Source organism: Erythrolamprus reginae, chromosome 1 (genome assembly GCF_031021105.1).
Source record: "Erythrolamprus reginae isolate rEryReg1 chromosome 1, rEryReg1.hap1, whole genome shotgun sequence".
In the NCBI taxonomy this organism is placed as follows: Eukaryota; Metazoa; Chordata; class Lepidosauria; order Squamata; family Dipsadidae; genus Erythrolamprus; species Erythrolamprus reginae.
Window position 1 is genome coordinate 202560208 of NC_091950.1, and position 21009 is coordinate 202581216.

Genomic DNA, 21009 nt, shown 5'->3' on the forward strand with positions numbered 1-21009 from the left:
CCAATCCGCCCGGAACATTCAAAGTAAGAAAAACCTTCGCCGGTGCACCCAACATTAAAAATCACCTTCGCCGGTCTCTGCAGTGAGAATGCCCGTCCCGCCTCTCCTGCAGCCCCCTCGCTGAGAGGGGAAAGAATTCCTATCTATCCATCCATCCATCCATCCATCCTCCTTCCTCTCCATTTGCCTTCTCTCTTTCTCTTTTTCCTCCCCTCTTGAAAATGGGACTCTCTGTCCTCCTTCCTCTCCATTTGCCTTTCTTTCTCTCTTTGGAAAACGGGACTCAACCCTGACTTTCTCGTCGTTTCTTCAATATTTCAATTAGTTTTAATTGTAAACAAGTTTCACAATTTGAATAAAAAAACCTAACGGGGCTAACTTCACTCTGCTCTTGATATTTTACAGGAAAATTAGTTCAGAGAAATAAGAGGAGATTGAAAAAATTATAAAACAAAATGAAAGTCTCAGCTCAAAAATTAAAAAATATGCCATTGAGAAAGTAGAGCTCCTCCACGAAAATAATGAATTGAAAGAAGAACTGTATAGGTGAGAAATGTTTATTTTTATTTTATTTATTTTATTAATTGGATTTATATGCCACCCCTCTCCAAGGACTCAGGGTGGCTTACAACATATAAAAACAAATGCAATACAAATACAATAGCAAATCCAATTAAATTAAAACTATAGAGACAATCTAAAAACCCCAATTATGTTAAAAATAAGTCATACCCATTCAAACAACAGCCATACAAACATTTGGTCGGCCAGGGGGACTGAGATCTAACTGCCCCAAGCCTGGTGGCATAAATGAAGTGGGGGGGGGGCAGAGCGAATCTCCAGGGGGAGCTGATTCAGAAGTCCCCACAGAAAAGGCTCTTCACCTACGCACCACCAAACGATATTGTCTAGTTGATGGGACCTGGAGAAGGCCAACTCTGTGGGACCTCACCAATTGCTGGGATTGATGCGGCAGAAGGTGGTCCCACAAGTACCGCCAAGTACCGATGCCATGTATGGCTTTATAGGTCATTACCAACTCTTTGAATTGTGTCCAGAAACCAATCAGCAACCAATGCAATCCACGTAGTGTTGGAGAAAGAGGGGCATGTCTAGGAATGCCCATGACCGTTTGCACGGCCGCATTTTGCACAATTTTAATTTTCCAAACACTCTTCAAAGGTAGCACCATGTAGAGAGCATTGCAGTAGTTGAATCTCAAGGTGATAAAGGAGTGAGCGACTGTGAGTAGAGACTCACGGTCCAAATAAGGCCGCAACTGGTACACCAGGCAAACGTGCCCCTTGCCACAGCTGAAAGATGATGGTTTCTTCCCCCCCAGAGTAATGGACCAGCAGATGAAAGTATCCTCTGAAAGCCCTCTGAGTCCATCAGGCGCCTGTGAAGGAATCACCTAATCAGTTCCATCTCCCTGCAGAGGAGGATTGAAGCCTTGAAATCAAGCCGTAGCAGAAAATGACAAAGGCAAAATATTTAAGACCCTTAATTTCAGATCATTGCTCAACTGCTCTGTGGGGAATACCATGTCAGGAGCATGGCCCCCTCATGAGTTGCACCCTAAATTACTTCGGTCAGGTCCATGGTTGCCATGGTGGCCATAAACTCCTGCACCAATCCAGAGGATTCTCTGAGCAACAGGTTAATGTCCACCAAGACAATAAGCTTGGGGAACTCCACTGCCAGCCCAGCTACCTCCTCGAGTAGCACAGGCAGGGCTGTTGACACGCAGCTGGGAGGCAGGTACATGAGCAACAAGCCCACCTGAACCCCTAGGTCCAACTTCACAAAGAGGGCCTCACAACCCGTAATCTTAGAAGCAGCGAGCCTGCGTAGGCTGAAGGTCTTTTTCGCTATAATAGCCACTCATCCCCCCCACCTTCCCTGGGGTCATGGCTGGTGCCACACCTGCAACCCAGCTGGGCACATTTCAGAGAGAGGGACTCCTCCTTCTGGGCCCAGCCAGATCTCAGTCACACATGTCAGGTCAGCCTCCTCATCTAGGAGTAAATCCTGGATGAGGAGAGCTTTATTTACAACCGACCTGGCATTGAGTATCAACTGCCTGAGCCTAGGGTCTGAGATTCGCTTGTCGCCAGTACCCCGGGCTAAGCTCATGGGGCCGGAACAAGGGATCGCTTTCAAGCAGCGAGCTCTTGTTCCCCGAGAGCAGCCTACCCCATGTTTCCCATCATATCTGCCTCTCCCCAGCATAACCGGGACATTACGGCCCTGTGCCACCCAAGATATGGGCTCCTCCACTCCTCCCACCTCTACATTGCAAGAGGGCTAATATCTCTCTGGTCCTTATATTTTACAGGAAAACGTCAGTAATTGAAAAATTAACAAGAGAAAAAGAAGAAATGAAAATGGAGAAAATCACGTTCCAAAACATTGACTTAATGGATAAAAATGAGCAGCTCTGCCGAGACTATTATGAATTGAAATGGAGGTGAGAAATTTTTAGATAGCCACCATAAACTTCCTGGTCCAGAATTTTGTATTAGGTTCTCCTTAACTTAGAAAATTCAGAAAAATCTCACATTCTCCTTATTTTAGAAAAAAAAAGAATTATAGCTCATTATAATTTTACATCTATAAATGTAGTAGATAGCCTCATTCAACTCCCACTGCCCACCTATAGATATATAATTTAGGAATGAGAATTTCCTGACATCAAAGCAGTTACCATTATTTTTAACTAAGAATACTTTGTTGTTGGTCCAGTTCATAGCTTTTCGCACGCACATTCCAAGACACTAGTTCCCGCGTTCCCACAATCAGGAATTCCTTTGACCTGCTTGAGCTCTTTTCCCCATGCAGGTAGGTAGGAAAATTTCAATTGTGGGATGAAATCCTGTCAGCTTTTAAATGGATCCTACTGATCTTTTTAGAAAAACCTTCCAGATGAAATGTTATTTTGAGGGATGGGATCAGATGCAGTTGTCCTTCTTCCTGCATAAGGTAACTGGCATCCTGACAAACACATTCCTTGCTACAGTTAAAGTTAATTTGACTTTCCTTTGAAAAAAAGGGGAAATTTTTCCAGATTTATCCTGATCTGAAAATGCCCAGCATAATCGCCAGCACATTTTTGGGGGCCCGCCCATCTGCTCTGTGCACAGGATTAATTGCCATTGTTTTGGGTAGGACTAACTTTTCCTCCAGGGTCTCTGGTGGAGAAGGGATGTCCCAACTGCGTGAGATCTAGCCCCACCTGGCTGGCTCTTTAAGACCAAGAAAGCAGCCCTCTTGCAGGTCTAAATTGAGGTCCCCAATGAGATGAATTCTGTTTTAGCTCAGGGGTTGGAGAGAATCCGCCCAATGGAACAAGGCAGAAATGGACCTTTTTAGGGCCTTTTGGTAAGAATCTGCCTTCAAACTACTGAGTGCCACAAGATCCATCCAGGATGTGCCTTTGACTAGATTGACACAGCCACCTCACCTTCCAGCTGATAGGCCATCAGAAGTCGGGGCAGAGCCGAACTCAAACTTGGTATCTCTGAATCCCACTCACTTTCACGAGGGATCCCTCAACCTCTCACTCCTGGTTTCCACCAGGGATCTCCTAGCAGCATTGCCAGCAGTGTCTTTCCTACAGAGAAATCATCCAGGCCACTGATTGTCCATGGGGAAGACCGGGGCACTCCGACACTTGCTTGGCATGCTGGGAAGATATCTTAAAGACAAGATTCCATCCTGAGCTCCCAATTTTTCCCAAAATCACTGGATCAAGTGAAAAAGAAGCCTTAAAGGAGGGCTCTTTAAACTTAGCAACTTTAAGACTTGTGGACTTCAACTCCCAGAGTCAGCTATGCTATGTCAGATATGCTGGCTGGAGAGTTCTGGGAGTTGAAGTCCACAAGTCTTAAAGCTGCCAAGTTTGAAGACCCCTGCCTTAAAGGAAAGAAATTACTGCACTTACAGGAGATTGTGGCTAGGAGGGGAGAAGACTCCCACCCTAGCAAACCTCACTTGGACTGCGGCCCCTTTCTAAAGATCCCGACTCATTCCGAGTGTCCTGTCCCCGCCCCCCATTGTAGCCTGCTAACAGGAGGAATCTCTTTCCTTGGGATGCTGCACAGCAGCCGCCACCTAGTGGTCCCTGCCTGCTACTGCAGCCTATCCTGCAAATCGGAGGGGAGATTAAAGGAAACGTTGCCGCCCACGCTCCCCAGGAATTACTATGGGAAACGTTCTCTTGCGCATGTTCCATTAGTCCTCTGACGCTACCGAGAAGGTTGGCTTCTTCTGGGCGTTCTGCGCATGATATAAGAAGACTTCCCGTTGGCTGGAGCGTGGGTGTGTCTCTGTGAGGAATATGCAATGCAAATTGGCCCGGAGCTCAATCCCTGATGGGAATCATGGCAGGATGACTTGACCCCTTCCTCTCCCTGCTTTGAACTCCTCGGATGTGTGGAGCGCCCCCTGGACGTTGCGCACAGGAATTGTCATGACTTTCAGCCGGTCCTGGGGTAGAGCGGAATCAAACAGTCTTTCTGGATTTCCTCTTTGTTAATTGGGTGGTGGGGGGGGTGGAGAGTCTGCTGCTGCGTTAGTCCCCACTGAGGTGCGAAAATATGCCCCTCCCCTTGAGGAAGGAGCAGTGAATTTTACCTTGCTGGCACAGCTGGTAGACTGGTCCTGGGGTGTGTGTGGGCATTGGTGTGGGTTTTATTAGGGATGTCTGGATTCTGTAGTGTAGTACAGGCTAGGGAGGATTGCTACTACCGGCTATTACCGGTGGGGTGTGCACGCAGCTTGGATTATCTCATTGTTCATGTGCATCCCCAGCATGATTTGGCTTCCGCGCATGAGCAGGAAGCAAAAAATGTGCTGAAATCTTGCAAGGGAACACGTGTATGTGTGTTTTTGGTGATTTTTAGATGCAAAAAATCACCAAAATCTTGCACGCATGTGCCTCTCCTCACAAGGTTTTGCTTGTCTGCACGAAGCAAAAAAAAAAAATGCAAACAATTAAAGAAAAAAGATGGTGGTAGCCCATAGGACTGGCACCAGAGTGGTTGCCTGCAGGTTGCACAATTTGGCGGCTGCTATTGATGCGCAGTGGCAACCCATCCCTGAGTACAGGGTCTCCAACCTTGGCAACTTTTAAGACTTGTGGACATCAACTCCTAGAACTTCTCAGTCAATTTCAACTCTGGGAGTTGAAGTCCGCAAGTCTTAAAGTTGCCAAGGTTGGAAACCTCTGGTCTAGTATAGGTGTTGGAGGTTAGGCTAACTCTAATGTTCCCCTCCCCTTCTCTGTCTCTGTCTGTCTCTTTCTTTCTCACTGTCTCTCTCTCACACACACACAAAATGACAAATTGTACAGTAGAATTTTAATAACTAATAAATCTAAATGGCGTGCATTGTTATGTCCTTCTTCCACATCTGTAGGAATCCCAAAGTTTCTCTTCCTAGCTAGTACTTCAGTGGGAAGGAGATAGATGCAGTGAGGGGTTATCAAAATTTTTACTACCACACTGTGGGCTTGGCTTATGCATTTCAACATCTTTCAGTGCAAATTGGGTGTTCTGGGGTGGAGTTCCATTTTCGCTACCCCACTGCATCCCACCCCCCATCCGGGCAGTAGCCCACCCCTGATTATCTACTACATAAAGTGTATGTACACACATGCACACACAGCTCTTCTAAAATTATACATATTCAACCTAATTTATTGCGACAGGAAAAACATACCCAGAGCCCAGAAGGGAAAAAAGAAAAAAAAAATCAAAATTTTGCTACCGGTACTGAGTACCTGACCATACCCGTAGGAGCCCATCACTGGAGATAGGTGAACGTTATTACAGGTAATCCTCAACTTGTTACAGTTTGTTTAGTGATCCTATGGAAAGCTAGCACCCAACCCTGTCTTAGAAGAATGAAATATTTGGAGAAATATTTAAAAGGTAGAATATTATATTTCCCTAACGGAGAAACATGCTCTTGGAAAACAGCCCCCACCTTTCTTAATAGCCCCAGCAGGACTGGACCAGCCTATCTACAAGACAAAAGACCTTCAGCCTCAGTGATGCGATTAGCCCTCACAAAAGATCTAACCAAGGGCAAAATCATTCAGCCGTAATAGGACAAGCCCTTTCATTTCATTAGCAAGCTTCAACCAAGCCTGAGACTCAGATAACTTACAAAGTTAACTATGACTGCTGCATAACCTGGGAGTCTGACAAGCCAACAGAATACATTTCTTGCACAGGAACAGGAAGCTTAAGGGCCAGGCCCAAGAGAGGGTATAAATACCTCAATCTCTCTCCTCCATATGTTGCCCAGGACCTCAAACCCATGTGGTCCTGTTCACCAATAAACCATCTTTCCAATCAGCCTCCATGTTTCCAGTGTCTTTCTCCCCACTTGGAACTGAACCATCTGGATACAGTATTTTGCAGGGGGGAAAACACGCTGGGACATGCACACCGCATGCAAGAGAACCAAAGCTGCGTGTGCAGCACTCCGGTAGCTTTAATAATCGCAATCTGGCCCTGATTATGTCCACATGCCCATCACATCCCACACTGACTTCATGTTGGGGAAGTAGGGCAGGCCATGGCTACCTGCTTATTCGAATGTAACCACATTTTGTGGGTGGGGACACGAGGTTGACATTTGAAAAACAGTCTGGTTGCAAAATATCCATTTCTGACACAGAATTCAGTGTCATGTTCCGTCAGCTGCAGCAAAACATTCTTGTTTGAGGGATACATTCTCATGACATCACCTCCATCTCATTTCACTCTTTTTCTAGAAACTAAACAGACGATTTTAATCGCTTTTTACCAAGTTGGCAGGCACTGTTACCTATAAGCTGCGCAGGTGCGCGCCCGCGCAGCCATTAAAAACCCTCTGCGCAGAAACGTTTGAAGTGGCGCAAAGCCACGCAGTCCCAGATCACTCACTTCTCCAGCCAGCAAAGCCGGCTGCCCGGGAAAGCGGACGCTTTTTAAACGTGTGGTGGCACGTAGAACCATATCAGAGGGTACACAAGACATTGCCCTATGTCAGCTCCAGTGCGTGTGTGTGCGTTGGCCATCTGAGGCTAGGCTAGGGCTAGGGCTAGGGCTGGGCAGGAGCTCTAGGGCTGGGGCTGGGGCTAGTTTCCTGTTCTGTCCTGAGGGACTGATGTCATGTTACCTCATTACAGTTTCATATTGGTCATTTACTTTCATATTCAAAATCCATTCACACTACAAGAAGTCTTCACTTTTGTTCTTCATGTTTTACTATAGTTTTTTGATGTACCCAATTCTCAATGACTTCAACTTACTTCTATGTCTCTGACTGGCCTACTTACTTATTTATTTTTGCCCTTCTCTGCAGACTCAGGGTGGCTCACAACAAAATAGGTACAAAAATACAATGCATAAGAAATCAAAATTTAAAAATCAGATCTAAACCCCCAATACATTAAAACAAGAATCCACACTCATCCCATGTAGATTCCAATCCTTTGGCCGGAGCTAGGCATCACACTCAACGGCCCCAAGCCTGCTGGCAAAGGTGAGGTTTTAAAGCCTTGCGGAAGGCCAGGAGGGTGGGGGCAGTACGAATTCCTGGAAGGAGTTGATTCCAGAGAGCCAGGGATGCCAGAGAAGGCTCGTCTAATAGGCCCTGCCAGGCGGCATTGCCTAGCTGACGGGACCTGGAGAAAGCAAACTCTGTGAGACCTAACCAGCCCCAACTCTCACTTCAACTTGGACGAAAGCATATTATTATGTCTTCTGCCGGGCTTCTCGTTGCGAACCCCCAATTAAGTCCAAAAAGAGAAATTCAAACACAGATGTTTGTAAAGGAACTATTATTATAATATTATATTATTATTATAATTATGCATACTTATTTTCTCCTCAGCCAACAACATGGCATGATTTGCATTCAAAAATACACATCCATTCATGTTGCCAATCAAACACGACATTATTCCCTCAATGTTGAAAAATTTGCTATGGAAGAAGGTTTAAATTATACATGAAAATTGATATGGAGGAGATTTTGTGAAAATTGAAACATTATGATCTAATTAATTTGATGTGATTAAGAATAGTAACAGGCTAAAATGTATATTGGCTAACAGTTTTCTTTCTTTCTTATCATATAAGTAATTGGAATAATTATTTTTTGTTCAGCTGTCAAATGGTAAGGAGGTGGCATTGGTTAATCTATGTATACCGAAATTGCAAAAATGATATACTACAATGTAACTTAAAATTAATGGTATCTTTTTTTCTATACACATGATTAGAGAAGGAAAATTTAAATTTAAAAATTACACCCCCCCAAAAGAAAAATTTACTAGCCTTTCCATTTATTATCGCGCTTATTTCCATCCTATACTGTTCTCATCGCACTCAGTAGCCAAACCTTTCCCTCTAAATGCAGTCCTCATTTAATGACCATTTATTTATTAACAGTTTAGGGTTATAATGAATAAGAGGATTTATGACTGGTCCTCAAGGTAGCAGTCATTGCAGTGTTCTTGCAATGAAATTACAATTGGGTGCTTGGCGCACAATTATGAGAGTTACAGCATCCTGCAATCCCGGGGGCGGGTTCTGAGTTTTTTTGATGCTAGTTCACTCCTTGCTGTGCGGGCGCTTCACACACGCATGCACAGTGCTAAAAAAACCAGCTTACGCGCATGCACAGAAGCAAAAAATAAGATGACAGAACCTGTGGCACCGAGAACTGGAGAAAAGGAGAGGAGAAGAGGAGGAAAGTAGGGAGAGGAGGAAATGAAAGAGGAAAGAAGGAAGGATAATTTTAATTGTAAACGGGGGATAAAATTAATTTTAAAAATTAATTGAGCTGGTATTTTAGAAATAGGCTAAATTCGGATCCCCCATCAGAATCAAAACTGCTGAAACCATTTCAGAGGTGGGACTCTCAGCCAAAAAGCAGATGAGGTTATCATGTATATGAGGAGCCATGGCGATTCTAGGACAAAGGTTTGCCTTAATAGGATAAGTCATGAAACACTCATTGTGATAATTGACTGCTACATACATATATATATCCAAGATCCCAATCCTTGTGCTGAGGGTGTTTAGTTGAGGAGTGGAGGAGTGGAGGCGTTGAGTAGTTGAGGAGTTGAGTTGAGTTGAGTTGAGTGGAGGAGTGGAGGAGTGGAGGAGTGGAGGAGTGGAGGAGTGGAGGAGTGGAGGAGTGGAGGAGTGGAGTGGTGTAGTGGAGGAGTGGAGGAGTGGAGGAGTGGAGGAGTGGAGGAGTGGAGGAGTGGAGGAGTGGAGGAGTGGAGGAGTGGAGGAGTGGAGGAGTGGAGGAGTGGAGGAGTGGAGGAGTGGAGGGATGGAGGAGTGGAGGAGTGTAGGGGCGGAGAGGGCGGAGGGGCGGAGGGGCGGAGGGGCGGAGGGGGCGGAGGGGCGGAGGGGCGGAGGAGCGGAGGGGCGGAGGGGCGGAGGAGCGGAGGGGCGGAGGGGCGGAGGGGTGGACGGGTGGACGGGTGGACGGGTGGAACGGGTGGACGGGTGGAGGGGTGGACGTGCTGAGGATCTTAAGTGTGGAATTGCTGAAGTGCTAAGGCGTGAAAGACCTGAGGATCCTGGTAAGGACACAGTTTTGGAAGAATGACCCAGTGGGTCCCACTTTTAGAGAAAGCACTGAGATGTCATTTCCCATCTTGCACCAAGCCTTGATGACACGTTTGCATTCAGCATTTAGTTTGGTACATCGAAACTGAGAGGCAGACTTCTGGTGAATGTGTATAAAATTCTGTTGCTAATCCTGTTGCCAATCCCCATTTTAAAGGCAGATAAATTATAGACTAAATATAGAATACCAAAAAGACATCTGCTATTTGTTGACCTTCATTCTGATCAAACTTTGGAGAGAAAAAGCTGCATATATAAATAGTTGAGCTTGTGATTCATATGAAGCTCTCATCACTATTGCAAATTTTGTTAAGGCAATTGTGATGTCACGCAACCTCACAAAAAGGGAACTGTGAGAAAGCAGCTTGTTGGCCTACTTTGGCAGATTGGCATTTGGAACAAAGTGAGAACTTTTCCCACACACTAAATCAAAAAACATTACCTCTAGAAATTGTTTTGAATATTTCGTGTCTGTTCTGCTATGAAAGAGAAAAATATTCTTTGAATTGAAAGGCTCTTCATGGGGAACATTCACAGCCAAGTACTATGATAGATCCCATGATAGTTCAGCAGGTCCATGGTTACATCCCCTACACAGAAGGATTCACATTTTTAAACCATGTTACTGTTGATGTTTCCTTTTACAATCTGTTAATGTTTTATTTCACTTAGTTACCAAGTATTGACTTTAGGTAAGGCAAGCCACATATAAATAGAAAATGTGTTTCAGCAGACACTGAAGTCTGCAGGAGATACGCAGATAGGCCGATGGGAGATGGTCTTTTCCTGCATCATCTCCAGAGTTTACAAGCAGTCTTGAGGCAGCTGCATTTGGCTACAGCTCTGTCTTTATAAAATCCATAGAACACTTATTTTAGTATGGTCTTTAGGGGCCCATGTTGTTATGGTTTAGATTTAATTTACCAGTCACATTTTTCATTATTGTGTCTATTCGTCTAGATCTTTTAGGACAGAAAGATTATTTATTTGCTTATCTTTTTATGTTACTTATGTTCAACACTTGTCCTAAAGGAAAGGTAGCCAGATTTAACATTGGTAAAGCAGGACACCATTGACCGGGGTGTTTCTTGATTAAAAATTTGGTCTATATGGAGCAACAAAAAGTTTCATAGAACACGAAAATAGTATTGCAATATATATATTTTAATTTTAAGTACAATTTACAAATATAATACATTAAAAAGTTATGCATAGTATTATTTTATTCTTTGCCATATTTAATGCCATATAATGCTCGCTACTATTTCAGCCATTATTTTCTTTTTTATTTTCCTGTATGTTCTGGAACCTCAGAAAGAAAGCAGGTTTTTCAAGTTCCGTGCTAAGTAAAACTTCTTCCATATTTTTAATAGTTGTCATCCTGTTAGTTTCTGTTTCTTGCATTTTTGCCTCCATCTTTTCACTCTTCTCTTCTATTTCTTTTATTTTTGGCTCATTCTTTGATAATGTTTATTGAATAGACTCTATTTTCCCATCCATTTTGACTACTCTATCCTCTACTCTTTTAATATTACCCCTCATATCTTCCATGTTTTCTGTCATCTTTTCATAATTTTGATTGATTGATTGCTGCATCCTTACCATGGATTGGAATGTAGTCGCTGAAGACATCAACATTTTACTACATTCCAATACAAAACTGGCAAAAAGCCAGTTTTAAATTAAATATTTTAAATATTTCCAGAATATAACTCCAATTAACCATATACTTCTATTATATTTATTTAAACTATTTAAAAAAAGAGTTGCTATGTGTCAGGTTTGTCTATTAATATCTCTGCCTCTCAAATATTGAATAGTTAATGTAATTAAAAATTAAAGATCTAATAATTAATAATAATAAGAAGCAAGCAATCTATAACTATAGTAGGTAATAAAGTAAATCAATCAATGACAGTTCATTTACAAAGCAATGTTAAATAAAGTAGCCAATAAATACTTAAGTAATTTTGATTAATCAGGTTTGATCAGTATTAATATTAATTCTATATTTAATATGGAATCAATTGTAAATGAATTTCAGAAGAGGAAAGAGAGAAATAGGAATTAGGATATACCTAGACAGTTTTACATTGATTATTAAATAAGATCAGTTTTGAACTCTTAATGTTATTAAGTTAGTTAAGAACCCAATTGTCTTCTAATTAATGTATCAGTCTGACCCAATCCTAAATTAATTCAACAATGTTCCTTATTGGTCGTCAAGTTGCTTATAGTTCTAATCCGTTTATATCCAAATTAATAAACCCACTGAGCAGGTGATACTCCCTTTATTTTCAGCATGGGGCTTCCAGTTTGCCTAGTCACCTCTAAGTCTTCTGTTCTTTCAACTTGCACAAAACTTCATATACATTCAAAAACACCACCTTGCCCTTTGCTATTCAAACAGCTCGTCCGGAATGATTCCCAAGTAGGTCTAAATCTGGTATTAGGAGGAGGGAGTCTGTGGCTGGTCTCCTATCTCCGAGCTCTGATTTCCGATCTCCAATCACCCGTCCGCCACTTCAACTCTTTCTCCTCACCCATCTTTCAAGTCCTCACTGTTCCTGATGAAATGCAATGACTGCTGCGTTGCCCCTTGGAACTCCCGATCAAATCAAATACAATCAAATCAATCCAACCAGACAGCATCAAGGGCTCCTCTCTCCAAGTCATTCTACTATTACCACCTCTCACTCCGAACCTTCCCACAAATCTGCAATCCCCATCCGTTTTAGTCCCTTATTTGGCTTATTTTGGCTGTTATTTCTTGCTTCCCTTTTAAGTGTCAGGTAGCTGCATCAGCTGTGGTCCTGAGGGTATTTCTCACTCTCTGGGGGATCACCTTAACGCCACAGGAAGTTCCTCTTTAAGTTGTGGAGGCTCTCCAAGCTGCAACCAAAAAAGCTCAAAAGCAGAGAACAGACCTGGAGTTCACTGGAGGCTGCCCTGCCATGATGCGATGTCAAGTTGGAAGTAAAAAAAAAATAATCAGGACTTTTTAAAAATGCTGCGGGATGTGGGACAAATTGTTAAAAATTGGGACTGTCCTGCCCAAAAGTGGGACATCTGGTCACCTTACCTAAAGGATCAGAGTAGAGGAATTAGAGGGCAAATATAATTTTAAAATTATGTGCTATTCTGGACACTGTCTCAAGTTTAGATTCCAATTTTGGAAATAAAAATGTCAAGGCTGTTCTGCATTCTCACCTATTACTTTGTCTTCTAGTCTCCATTACTGATTTTGCGATGGAAAACAATTTGTTGACAAAATTAAGAGAAAAGATGAAACGTCTCGAAAGGGAGGTAAGAGAAAACATTTGTTCATACGCTGTCACAGTAAATGTGTGATGAAACATATAGAAATTTTAGGCAGGTAGCTAGGTAGCTAGGTAGGGATAGATAGATAGTATATATATAGAGAGAGAGACAGACAGACAGTCAATCAGACAGACATATAGATAGAAAGAACAGTAGGTAGTTGGAGAAACACAGATAGACAGACAGATAGAATATGAATTGTGATTTCTGTTTATCCTCAGTTGACCGTTTAGGTTTTTGTTTTGACCTTTGAAATACATAGTTAGCTTGCATTAGCAACCCAAGAAAGCCAGTTTGGTATCGTGGTTAAGGCATCACCCTGCGCACCCAGAGACCGACATTCCTTGCCCCACTTTAGGCACAAAGCCAAGTGGGTGACCCTGACCCAGTCACCTTTTCTTTCCCTAGAAAGGAGGCAACACCAAACCACATCTGAAAAATCTTGTTAGGAAAACAGCAGGAACTCATCCAACCGAGAAGAGACTGGACTTTCCTTTTTCTTTGCTTGGGGTTTTTTTGAAAATTTTTAGACCGTAATCCAAGAATTTTCTTCAGTTTTGGAAGAATAGTAAAATGTTATTTTTTTCAGTAGTGTGAATTTCCAGGCATGTGTCAAAGATTAGATGGCAGAGATATAGTTGGTACCCCAGATTTTAAGAGGAAACAATGTTTAATATCATTTAGAATTGTTGATAGAAAAATTAGTGTCTCTAATCACTGTCAATTTGCTTTTTAAAAATAGGATATTTTGTCTCCGGATGAAGAAAGTTCGAGACTTCCTCTTCTAGCACAAAGACATGCTGAGGTATATAATGTATACTTGCAGCTCACCTTAGAATATAATTATGAGAAAAATGAAAATAAATGATTTTTTCACAATTGGTAATGGTTAATAATGCATGTGCAGCATATTTTATGTAGTATATATGTTCGCTTTATATTTCTATTGCATATATGAAATCCATACACACATCTATACAGACTAGTTTATTTGTAATTTCTGTAAAAGAATGGCAATTATCAGAGCTCATGCTAATTCTTGGTCGGTTCCTTCGTTGCTACATTAGCTAGCTTCTTTGGCCACATACAATACCAATAGCAGTGAAATAAAATTTAGATGATTCATAATTGTTTTGAACCACTGTGTTTTACATTTCCTAAAGAAATTAACTAAGACTATTTTTTTTTCTAGCCCAGCATAAAGTTGCGTTCCCATCAGGTAAGCAATCTAGTACATAAGGAACCTGTTGAGTGTGCATGACCGAGACATAGTTCATATCATAAAAAGAGGGGGGAAAGCCCAGTGTGACTGATTGGGTAGTGAGGGGTAGCAAGTGGGCTGCTACGGAAATATATTCCTGACTTATGATCTATTTTGGCTTCTCTAGATTGTTCAGACAAAAGCGCAAAGATCTGATGCTGATTTGAACAGAGTGAAGGAGCAGAATTATATGTAAGTCTTCACATAGTTCATCAAATCTTTGCACAATCCTCTTAAGTTCACCCTGTCTGTATGACATTCATAATTTCATAAGGTATTTTTAATGTGTATTTAATAAAAAATGAATAAAAAGGTTGATAATTCAAGTAAAAAAAAAACCTGGGGGCTAATTTCTCTCTGGTCTTCATTATTTGCAGCATGACAATGAAAATTTCTAAACTGCTGACTGAAAAAAATGAATTAGAAATAAAAAATAATGAACTTTTTGAGGAAAATAAGAAACTTTGCAAAGAAAAAAATGAAATTTCGGAAGACTTTGAAGAAAAGTTGAGGAGGTGAGAAAATTTTAGATAGCAACCCTGACTTTCTCATCGTTTCTTCAATATTTCAATTAGTTTTAATTTTAAACAAGTTTTACAATTTGAGTAAAAAAACCTAAGGGGGCTAACTTCACTCTGCTCTTGATATTTTACAGGAAAATTACTTCGGAGAAAGAAGACGAGATTCAAAAAATTATAAAAGAAAATGAAACTCTCAGCACAAAAATTAAAAAAGATGCCATGGAGAAATTAGAGCTCCTCCACAAAATTAATGAGTTGAAAGAAGAACTGCATAGGTGAGAAATGTTTATTTTTATTTTATTTATTTTATTTATTGGATTTATATGCCGTCCCTCTCTAAGGACTCGGGGTGGCTTACAACATATAAAAACATATACAATAGAAATACAATAGCAAATCCAATTAAATTAAAACTATAGAGACAATCTAAAAACCCCAATTATATTAAAAATCAGTCATACCCATTCAAACAACAGCCATACAAACATTTCGTCGGCCAGGGGGACTGAGATCTAACTGCCCCAAGCCTGGTGGCATAAATGAAGTGGGGGGGGGGGCAGAGCGAATCTCCAGGAGGAGCTGATTCAGAAGCCCCCACAGAAAAAGCTCTTCACCTACGCACCACCAAATGACATTGTCTAGTTGATGAGACCTGGAGAAGGCCAACTCTGTGGGACCTCACCAATTGCTGGGATTGATGCGGCAGAAGGCGGTCCCACAAGTACCGCCAAGTACCGACGCCATGTATGGCTTTATAGGTCATTACCAACACTTTGAATTGTGTCCAGAAACCAATCAGCAATCAATGCAATCCACGTAGTGTTGGAGAAAGAGGGGCATGTCTAGGAATGCCCATGACCATTTGCACGGCCACATTTTGCACAATTTTAATTTTCCAAACACTCTTCAAAGGTAGCCCCATGTAGAGAGCATTGCAGTAGTTGAATCTCAAGGTGATAAAGGCATGAGCGACTGTGAGTAGAGACTCCCGGTCCAAATAAGGAGGATTGAAGCCTTGAAATCAAGCCGTAGCAGAAAATGATCTGACCATGACAAAGGCAACATATTTAAGACCCTTAATTTCATATCATTGCTCAACTGCTCTGTGGGGAATACCATGTCAGGAGCATGCCCCCCTCATGAGTTGCACCCTAAATTACTTCAGTCAGGTCCAACTCCTACACCAATCCAGAGGATTCTCCGAGCAACAGGTTAATGTCCACCAAGACAATAAGCTTGGGGAACTCCACTGCCAGCCCAGCTACCTCCTTGAGTAGCGCAGGCAGGGCTGTTGACATGCAGCTGGGAGGCAGGTACATGAGCAACAAGCCCAACTGAACCCCTAGGTCCAACTTCACAAAGAGGGACTCACAATCCGTAATCTCAGGAGCAGCGAGCCTGTGAAGGCTGAAGGTCTTTTTCACTATAATAGCCACTCATCCCCCCACCTTCCCTGGGGTCGTGGCTGGTGCCACACCTGCAACCCAGCTGGGCACATTTCAGAGAGAGGGACTCCTCCTTCTGGGCCCAGCCAGATCTCAGTAACACATGTCAGGTCAGCCTCCTCATCTAGGAGTAAATCCTGGATGAGGGGAGCTTTATTTACAACTGACCTGGCATTGAATATCAACAGCCTGAGCCTAAGGTCCGAGATTCGCTTGTCGCCAGTACCCCGAGCTAAGCTCATGGGGCCAGAACAAGGGATTGCTTTCAAGCAGTGAGCTCTTGTTCCCCGAGAGCCGCCTACCCCATGTCTCCCAACATATCTGCCTTTCCCCAGCAAAACCGGGATATTCCGGCCCTGTGCCACCCTAGATATGGGCTCCTCCACTCCTCCCGCCTCTATATTGCAAGAGGACTAATATCTCTCTGGTCCTTATTATGTTACAGGAAAACGCTAGTATTGGAAAATTTTACAATAGAAAAAGAACAAATGAAAAGGAAAATCGAGAAACTCAAGCGTGTATCTGCTGAAGTGCTAAGGCGTGAAAGACCTGAGGATCCTGGTAAGGACACAGTTTTGGAAGAATGACCCAGTGGGTCCCACTTTTAGAGAAAGCACTGAGATGTCATTTCCCATCTTGCACCAAGCCTTGATGACACGTTTGCATTCAGTATTTAGTTTTTACATCGAAACTGAGAGGCAGACTTCTTGGTAAATGTCTATAAAATTCTGTTGCTAATCCTGTTGCCAATCCCCATTTTAAAGGCAGATAAATTATAGACTAAATATAGAATACCAAAAAGACATCTGCTATTTGTTGACCTGCATTCTGATCAAACTTTGGAGAAAAAAACCCTGCATATATAAATAGTTGAGCTTGTGATTCATATGAAGCTCTCATCACTATTGCAAATTTTGTTAAAGCAGTTGTGATCTCATGCAACCGCACAAAAAGGGTACTGTGAGAAAGCAGCTTGTTTGGCAGATTGGCATTTGGGAACAAAGTGAGAACTTTTCCCACACACTAAATCAAAAACATTACCTCTAGAAATTGTTTTGAATATTTCGTGTCTGTTCTGCTATGAAAGAGAAAAATATTCTTTGAATTGAAAGGCTCTTCATGGGGAACATTCACAGCCAAGTACTATGATAGATCCATGATAGTTCAGCAGGTCCATGGTTACATCCCCTACACAGAAGGATTCACATTTTTTAAACCATGTTACTGTTGATGTTTCCTTTTACAATCTGTTAATGTTTTATTTCACTTAGTTACCAAGTATTGCCTTTAGGTAAGGCAAGCCACATATAAATAGAAAATGTGTTTCAGCAGACACTGAAGTCTGCAGGAGATACGCAGAAACTCCGCTGCTCTTGAGAGTGAACTATTAGGCCGATGGGAGATGGTCTTTTCCTGCATCATCTCCAGAGTTTACAAGGCAGTCTTGAGGCAGCTGCATTTGGCTACAGCTCTGTCTTTATAAAATCCATAGAACACTTATTTTAGTATGGTCTTTAGGGGCCCATGTTGTTATGGTTTAGATTTTAATTTACCAGTCACATTTTTCATTATTGTGTCTATTCGTCTAGATCTTTTAGGACAGAAATATTATTTATTTGCTTATCTTTTTATGTTACTTGTGTTCAACACTTGTCCTAAAGGAAAGGTAGCCAGATTTTAACATTGGTAAAGCAGGACACCATTGACCGGGGGTGTTTCTTGATTAAAAATTTGGTCTATATGGAGCAACAAAAAGTTTCATAGAACACGAAAATAGTATTGCAATATATATATTTTAATTTTAAGTACAATTTACAAATATAATACATTAAAAAGTTATGCATAGTATTATTTTATTCTTTGCCATATTTAATGCCATATAATGCTCGCTACTATTTCAGCCATTATTTTCTTCTTTATTTTCCTGTATGTTCTGGAACCTCAGAAAGAAAGCAGGTTTTTCAAGTTCCGTGCTAAGTAAAACTTCTTCCATATTTTTAATAGTTGTCATCCTGTTAGTTTCTGTTTCTTGCATTTTTGCCTCCATCTTTTCACTCTTCTCTTCTATTTCTTTTATTTTTGGCTCATTCTTTGATAATGTTTATTGAATAGACTCTATTTTCCCATCCATTTTGACTACTATATCCTCTACTCTTTTAATATTACCCCTCATATCTTACATGTTTCTGTCATCTTTTCATAATTTTGATTGATTGATTGCTGCATCCTTACCATGGATTGGAATGTAGTCGCTGAAGACATCGACATTTTACTACATTCCAATACAAAACTGGCAAAAAGCCAGTTTTAAATTAAATATTTTAAATATTTCCAGAATATAACTCCAATTAACCATATACTTCTATTATATTTATTTAAACTATTTAAAAAAAGAGTTGCTATGTGTCAGGTTTGTCTATTAATATCTCTGCCCCTCAAATATTGAATAGTTAATGTAATTAAAAATTAAAGATCTAATAATTAATAATAATAATAACAAGCAAGCAATCTATCACTACAGTAGGTAATAAAGCAAATCAATCAATAACAGTTCATTTACAAACCAATGTTAAATAAAGTAGCCAATAAATAGTTAAGTAATTTTGATTAATCAGGTTTGATCAGTATTAATATTAATTCTATATTTAATATGGAATCAATTGTAAATGAATATCAGAAGAGGAAAGAGAGAAATAGGAATTAGGATATACCTAGACAGTTTTACATTGATTATTAAATAAGATCAGTTTTGAACTCTTAATGTTATTAAGTTAGTTAAGAACCCAATTGTCTTCTAATTAATGTATCAGTCTGACCCAATCCTAAATTAATTCAACAATGTTCCTTATTGGTCATCAAGTTGCTTATAGTTCTAATCCGTTTATATCCAAATTAATAAACCCGCTGAGCTGGTGATACTCCCTTTATTTTCAGCGTGGGGCTTCCGGTTTGCCTAGTCACCTCTAAGTCTTCTGTTCTTTCAACTTGCACAAAACTTCATATACTGTACATGCAAAAACACCACCTTGCCCTTTGCTATTCAAACAGCTTGTCCGGAATGATTCCCAAGTAGGTCTAAATCTGGTATTAGGAGGAGGGAGTCTGTGGCTGGTCTCCTATCTCCGAGCTCTGATTTCCGATCTCCAATCACCCGTCCGCCACTTCAACTCTTTCTCCTCACCCATCTTCCAAGTCCTCACTGTTCCTGATGAAATGCAATGACTGCTGCGTTGCCCCTTGGAACTCCCGATCAAATCAAATACTGTACAATCAAATCAATCCAACCAGACAGCATCAAGGGCTCCTCTCTCCAAGTCATTCTACTATTACCACCTCTCACTCCGAACCTTTCCACAAATCCGCAATCCCCATCCGTTTTAGTCCCTTATTTGGCTTATTTTGGCTGTTATTTCCTGCTTCCCTTTTAAGTGTCAGGCAGCTGCATCAGCTGTGGTCCTGAGGCTATTTCTCGCTCTCTGGGGGATCACCTTAACGCCACAGATACACAGGAAGTTCTTCTTTAAGTTGTGGAGGCTCTCCAAGCTGCAACCAAAAAAGCTCAAAAGCAGAGAACAGCCCTGGAGTTCACTGGAGGCTGCCCTGCCATGATGCAATGTCAAGTTGGAAGTAAAAAAAATAATAATCAGGACTTTTTAAAAATGCTGCAGGATGTGGGACAAATTGTTAAAAATTGGGACTGTCCTGCCCAAAAGTGGGACATCTGGTCACCTTACCTAAAGGATCAGAGTAGAGGAATTAGAGGGCAAATATAATTTTAAAATTATGTGCTATTCTGGACACTGTCTCTCAAGTTTAGATTCCAATTATGGAAATAAAAATGTCAAGGCTGTTCTGCATTCTCACCTACTACTTTGTCTTCTAGTTTCCATTACTGATTTTGTGATGGAAAACAATTTGTTGACAAAATCAAGAGAAAAGATGAAACATCTCCAAAAGGAGGTAAGAGAAAACATTTGTTCATACGCTGTCACAGTAAATGCGTGATGGAACATATAGAAATTTTAGGCAGGTAGTTAGGTAGCTAGGTAGGGGATAGATAGGATAGATAGATAGCCAGGATAGATAGATAGATAGATAGATAGATAGATAGATAGATAGATAGATACAGACAGTCAATCAGATAGACATATAGATAGAAAGAACAGTAGGTAGTTGGAGAAACACAGATAGACAGACATACAGAATATGAATTGTGATTTCTGTTTATCCTCAGTTGACCGTTTAGGTTTTTGTTTTGACCTTTGAAATACATAGTTAGCTTGCATTAGCAACCCAAGAAAGCCAGTTTGGTATCGTGGTTAAGGCATCACCCTGCGCACGCAGAGACCGACATTCCTTGCCCCACTTTAGGCACAAAGCCAAGTGGGTGACCCTGACCCAGTCACCTTTTCTTCCCCTAGAAAGGAGGCAACACCAAACCACTTCTGAAAAATCTTGTTAGGAAAACAGCAGGAACTCATCCAACCGAGAAGAAACTGGACTTTCCTTTTTCTTTGCTTGGTTTTTTTTTGAAAATTTTTAGACCGTAATCCAAGAAGTTTCTTCAGTTTTGGAAGAATAGTAAAATGTTATTTTTTTTTCAGTAGTGTGAATTTCCAGGCATGTGTCAAAGATTAGATGGCAGAGATATAGTTGGTACCCCAGATTTGAAGAGGAAACAATGTTTAACATCAACCCAAGTCATTTAGAATTGTTGATAGAAAAAATAGTGTCTCTAATCACCTTAGAATATAATTATGAGAAAAATGAAAATAAATGATTTTTTCACAATTGGTAATGGTTAATAATGCATGTGCAGC

General features: G+C 41.1%; 1 protein-coding gene across 1 annotated transcript; it reads left to right on the plus strand.

The window, feature by feature from the left end:
- Positions 1 to 2431: 2431 nt before the first annotated feature.
- Positions 2432 to 16776, plus strand: LOC139169609 (uncharacterized protein MCAP_0864-like). The gene is made up of 8 exons (XM_070756074.1): positions 2432 to 2470; positions 12871 to 12947; positions 13705 to 13767; positions 14155 to 14181; positions 14351 to 14415; positions 14601 to 14738; positions 14879 to 15019; positions 16635 to 16776. The coding sequence occupies exons 2-8, from the start codon at positions 12891 to 12893 to the stop codon at positions 16774 to 16776; spliced, it is 633 nt and encodes a 210-aa protein (XP_070612175.1). The 5' UTR covers positions 2432 to 2470; positions 12871 to 12890.
- The last annotated feature ends 4233 nt before the right edge of the window (positions 16777 to 21009 follow it).

Bases quoted from the DNA above. Each gene is read 5' to 3' on its own strand.
- LOC139169609 (XM_070756074.1), top strand. From the start codon at position 12,891: ATGGAAAACAATTTGTTGACAAAATTAAGAGAAAAGATGAAACGTCTC. The intron at 14,739-14,878 runs GTGAGAAAATTT...GATATTTTACAG, and splicing joins TTTGAAGAAAAGTTGAGGAG to GAAAATTACTTCGGAGAAAG. The intron at 15,020-16,634 runs GTGAGAAATGTT...ATTATGTTACAG, and splicing joins TTGAAAGAAGAACTGCATAG to GAAAACGCTAGTATTGGAAA.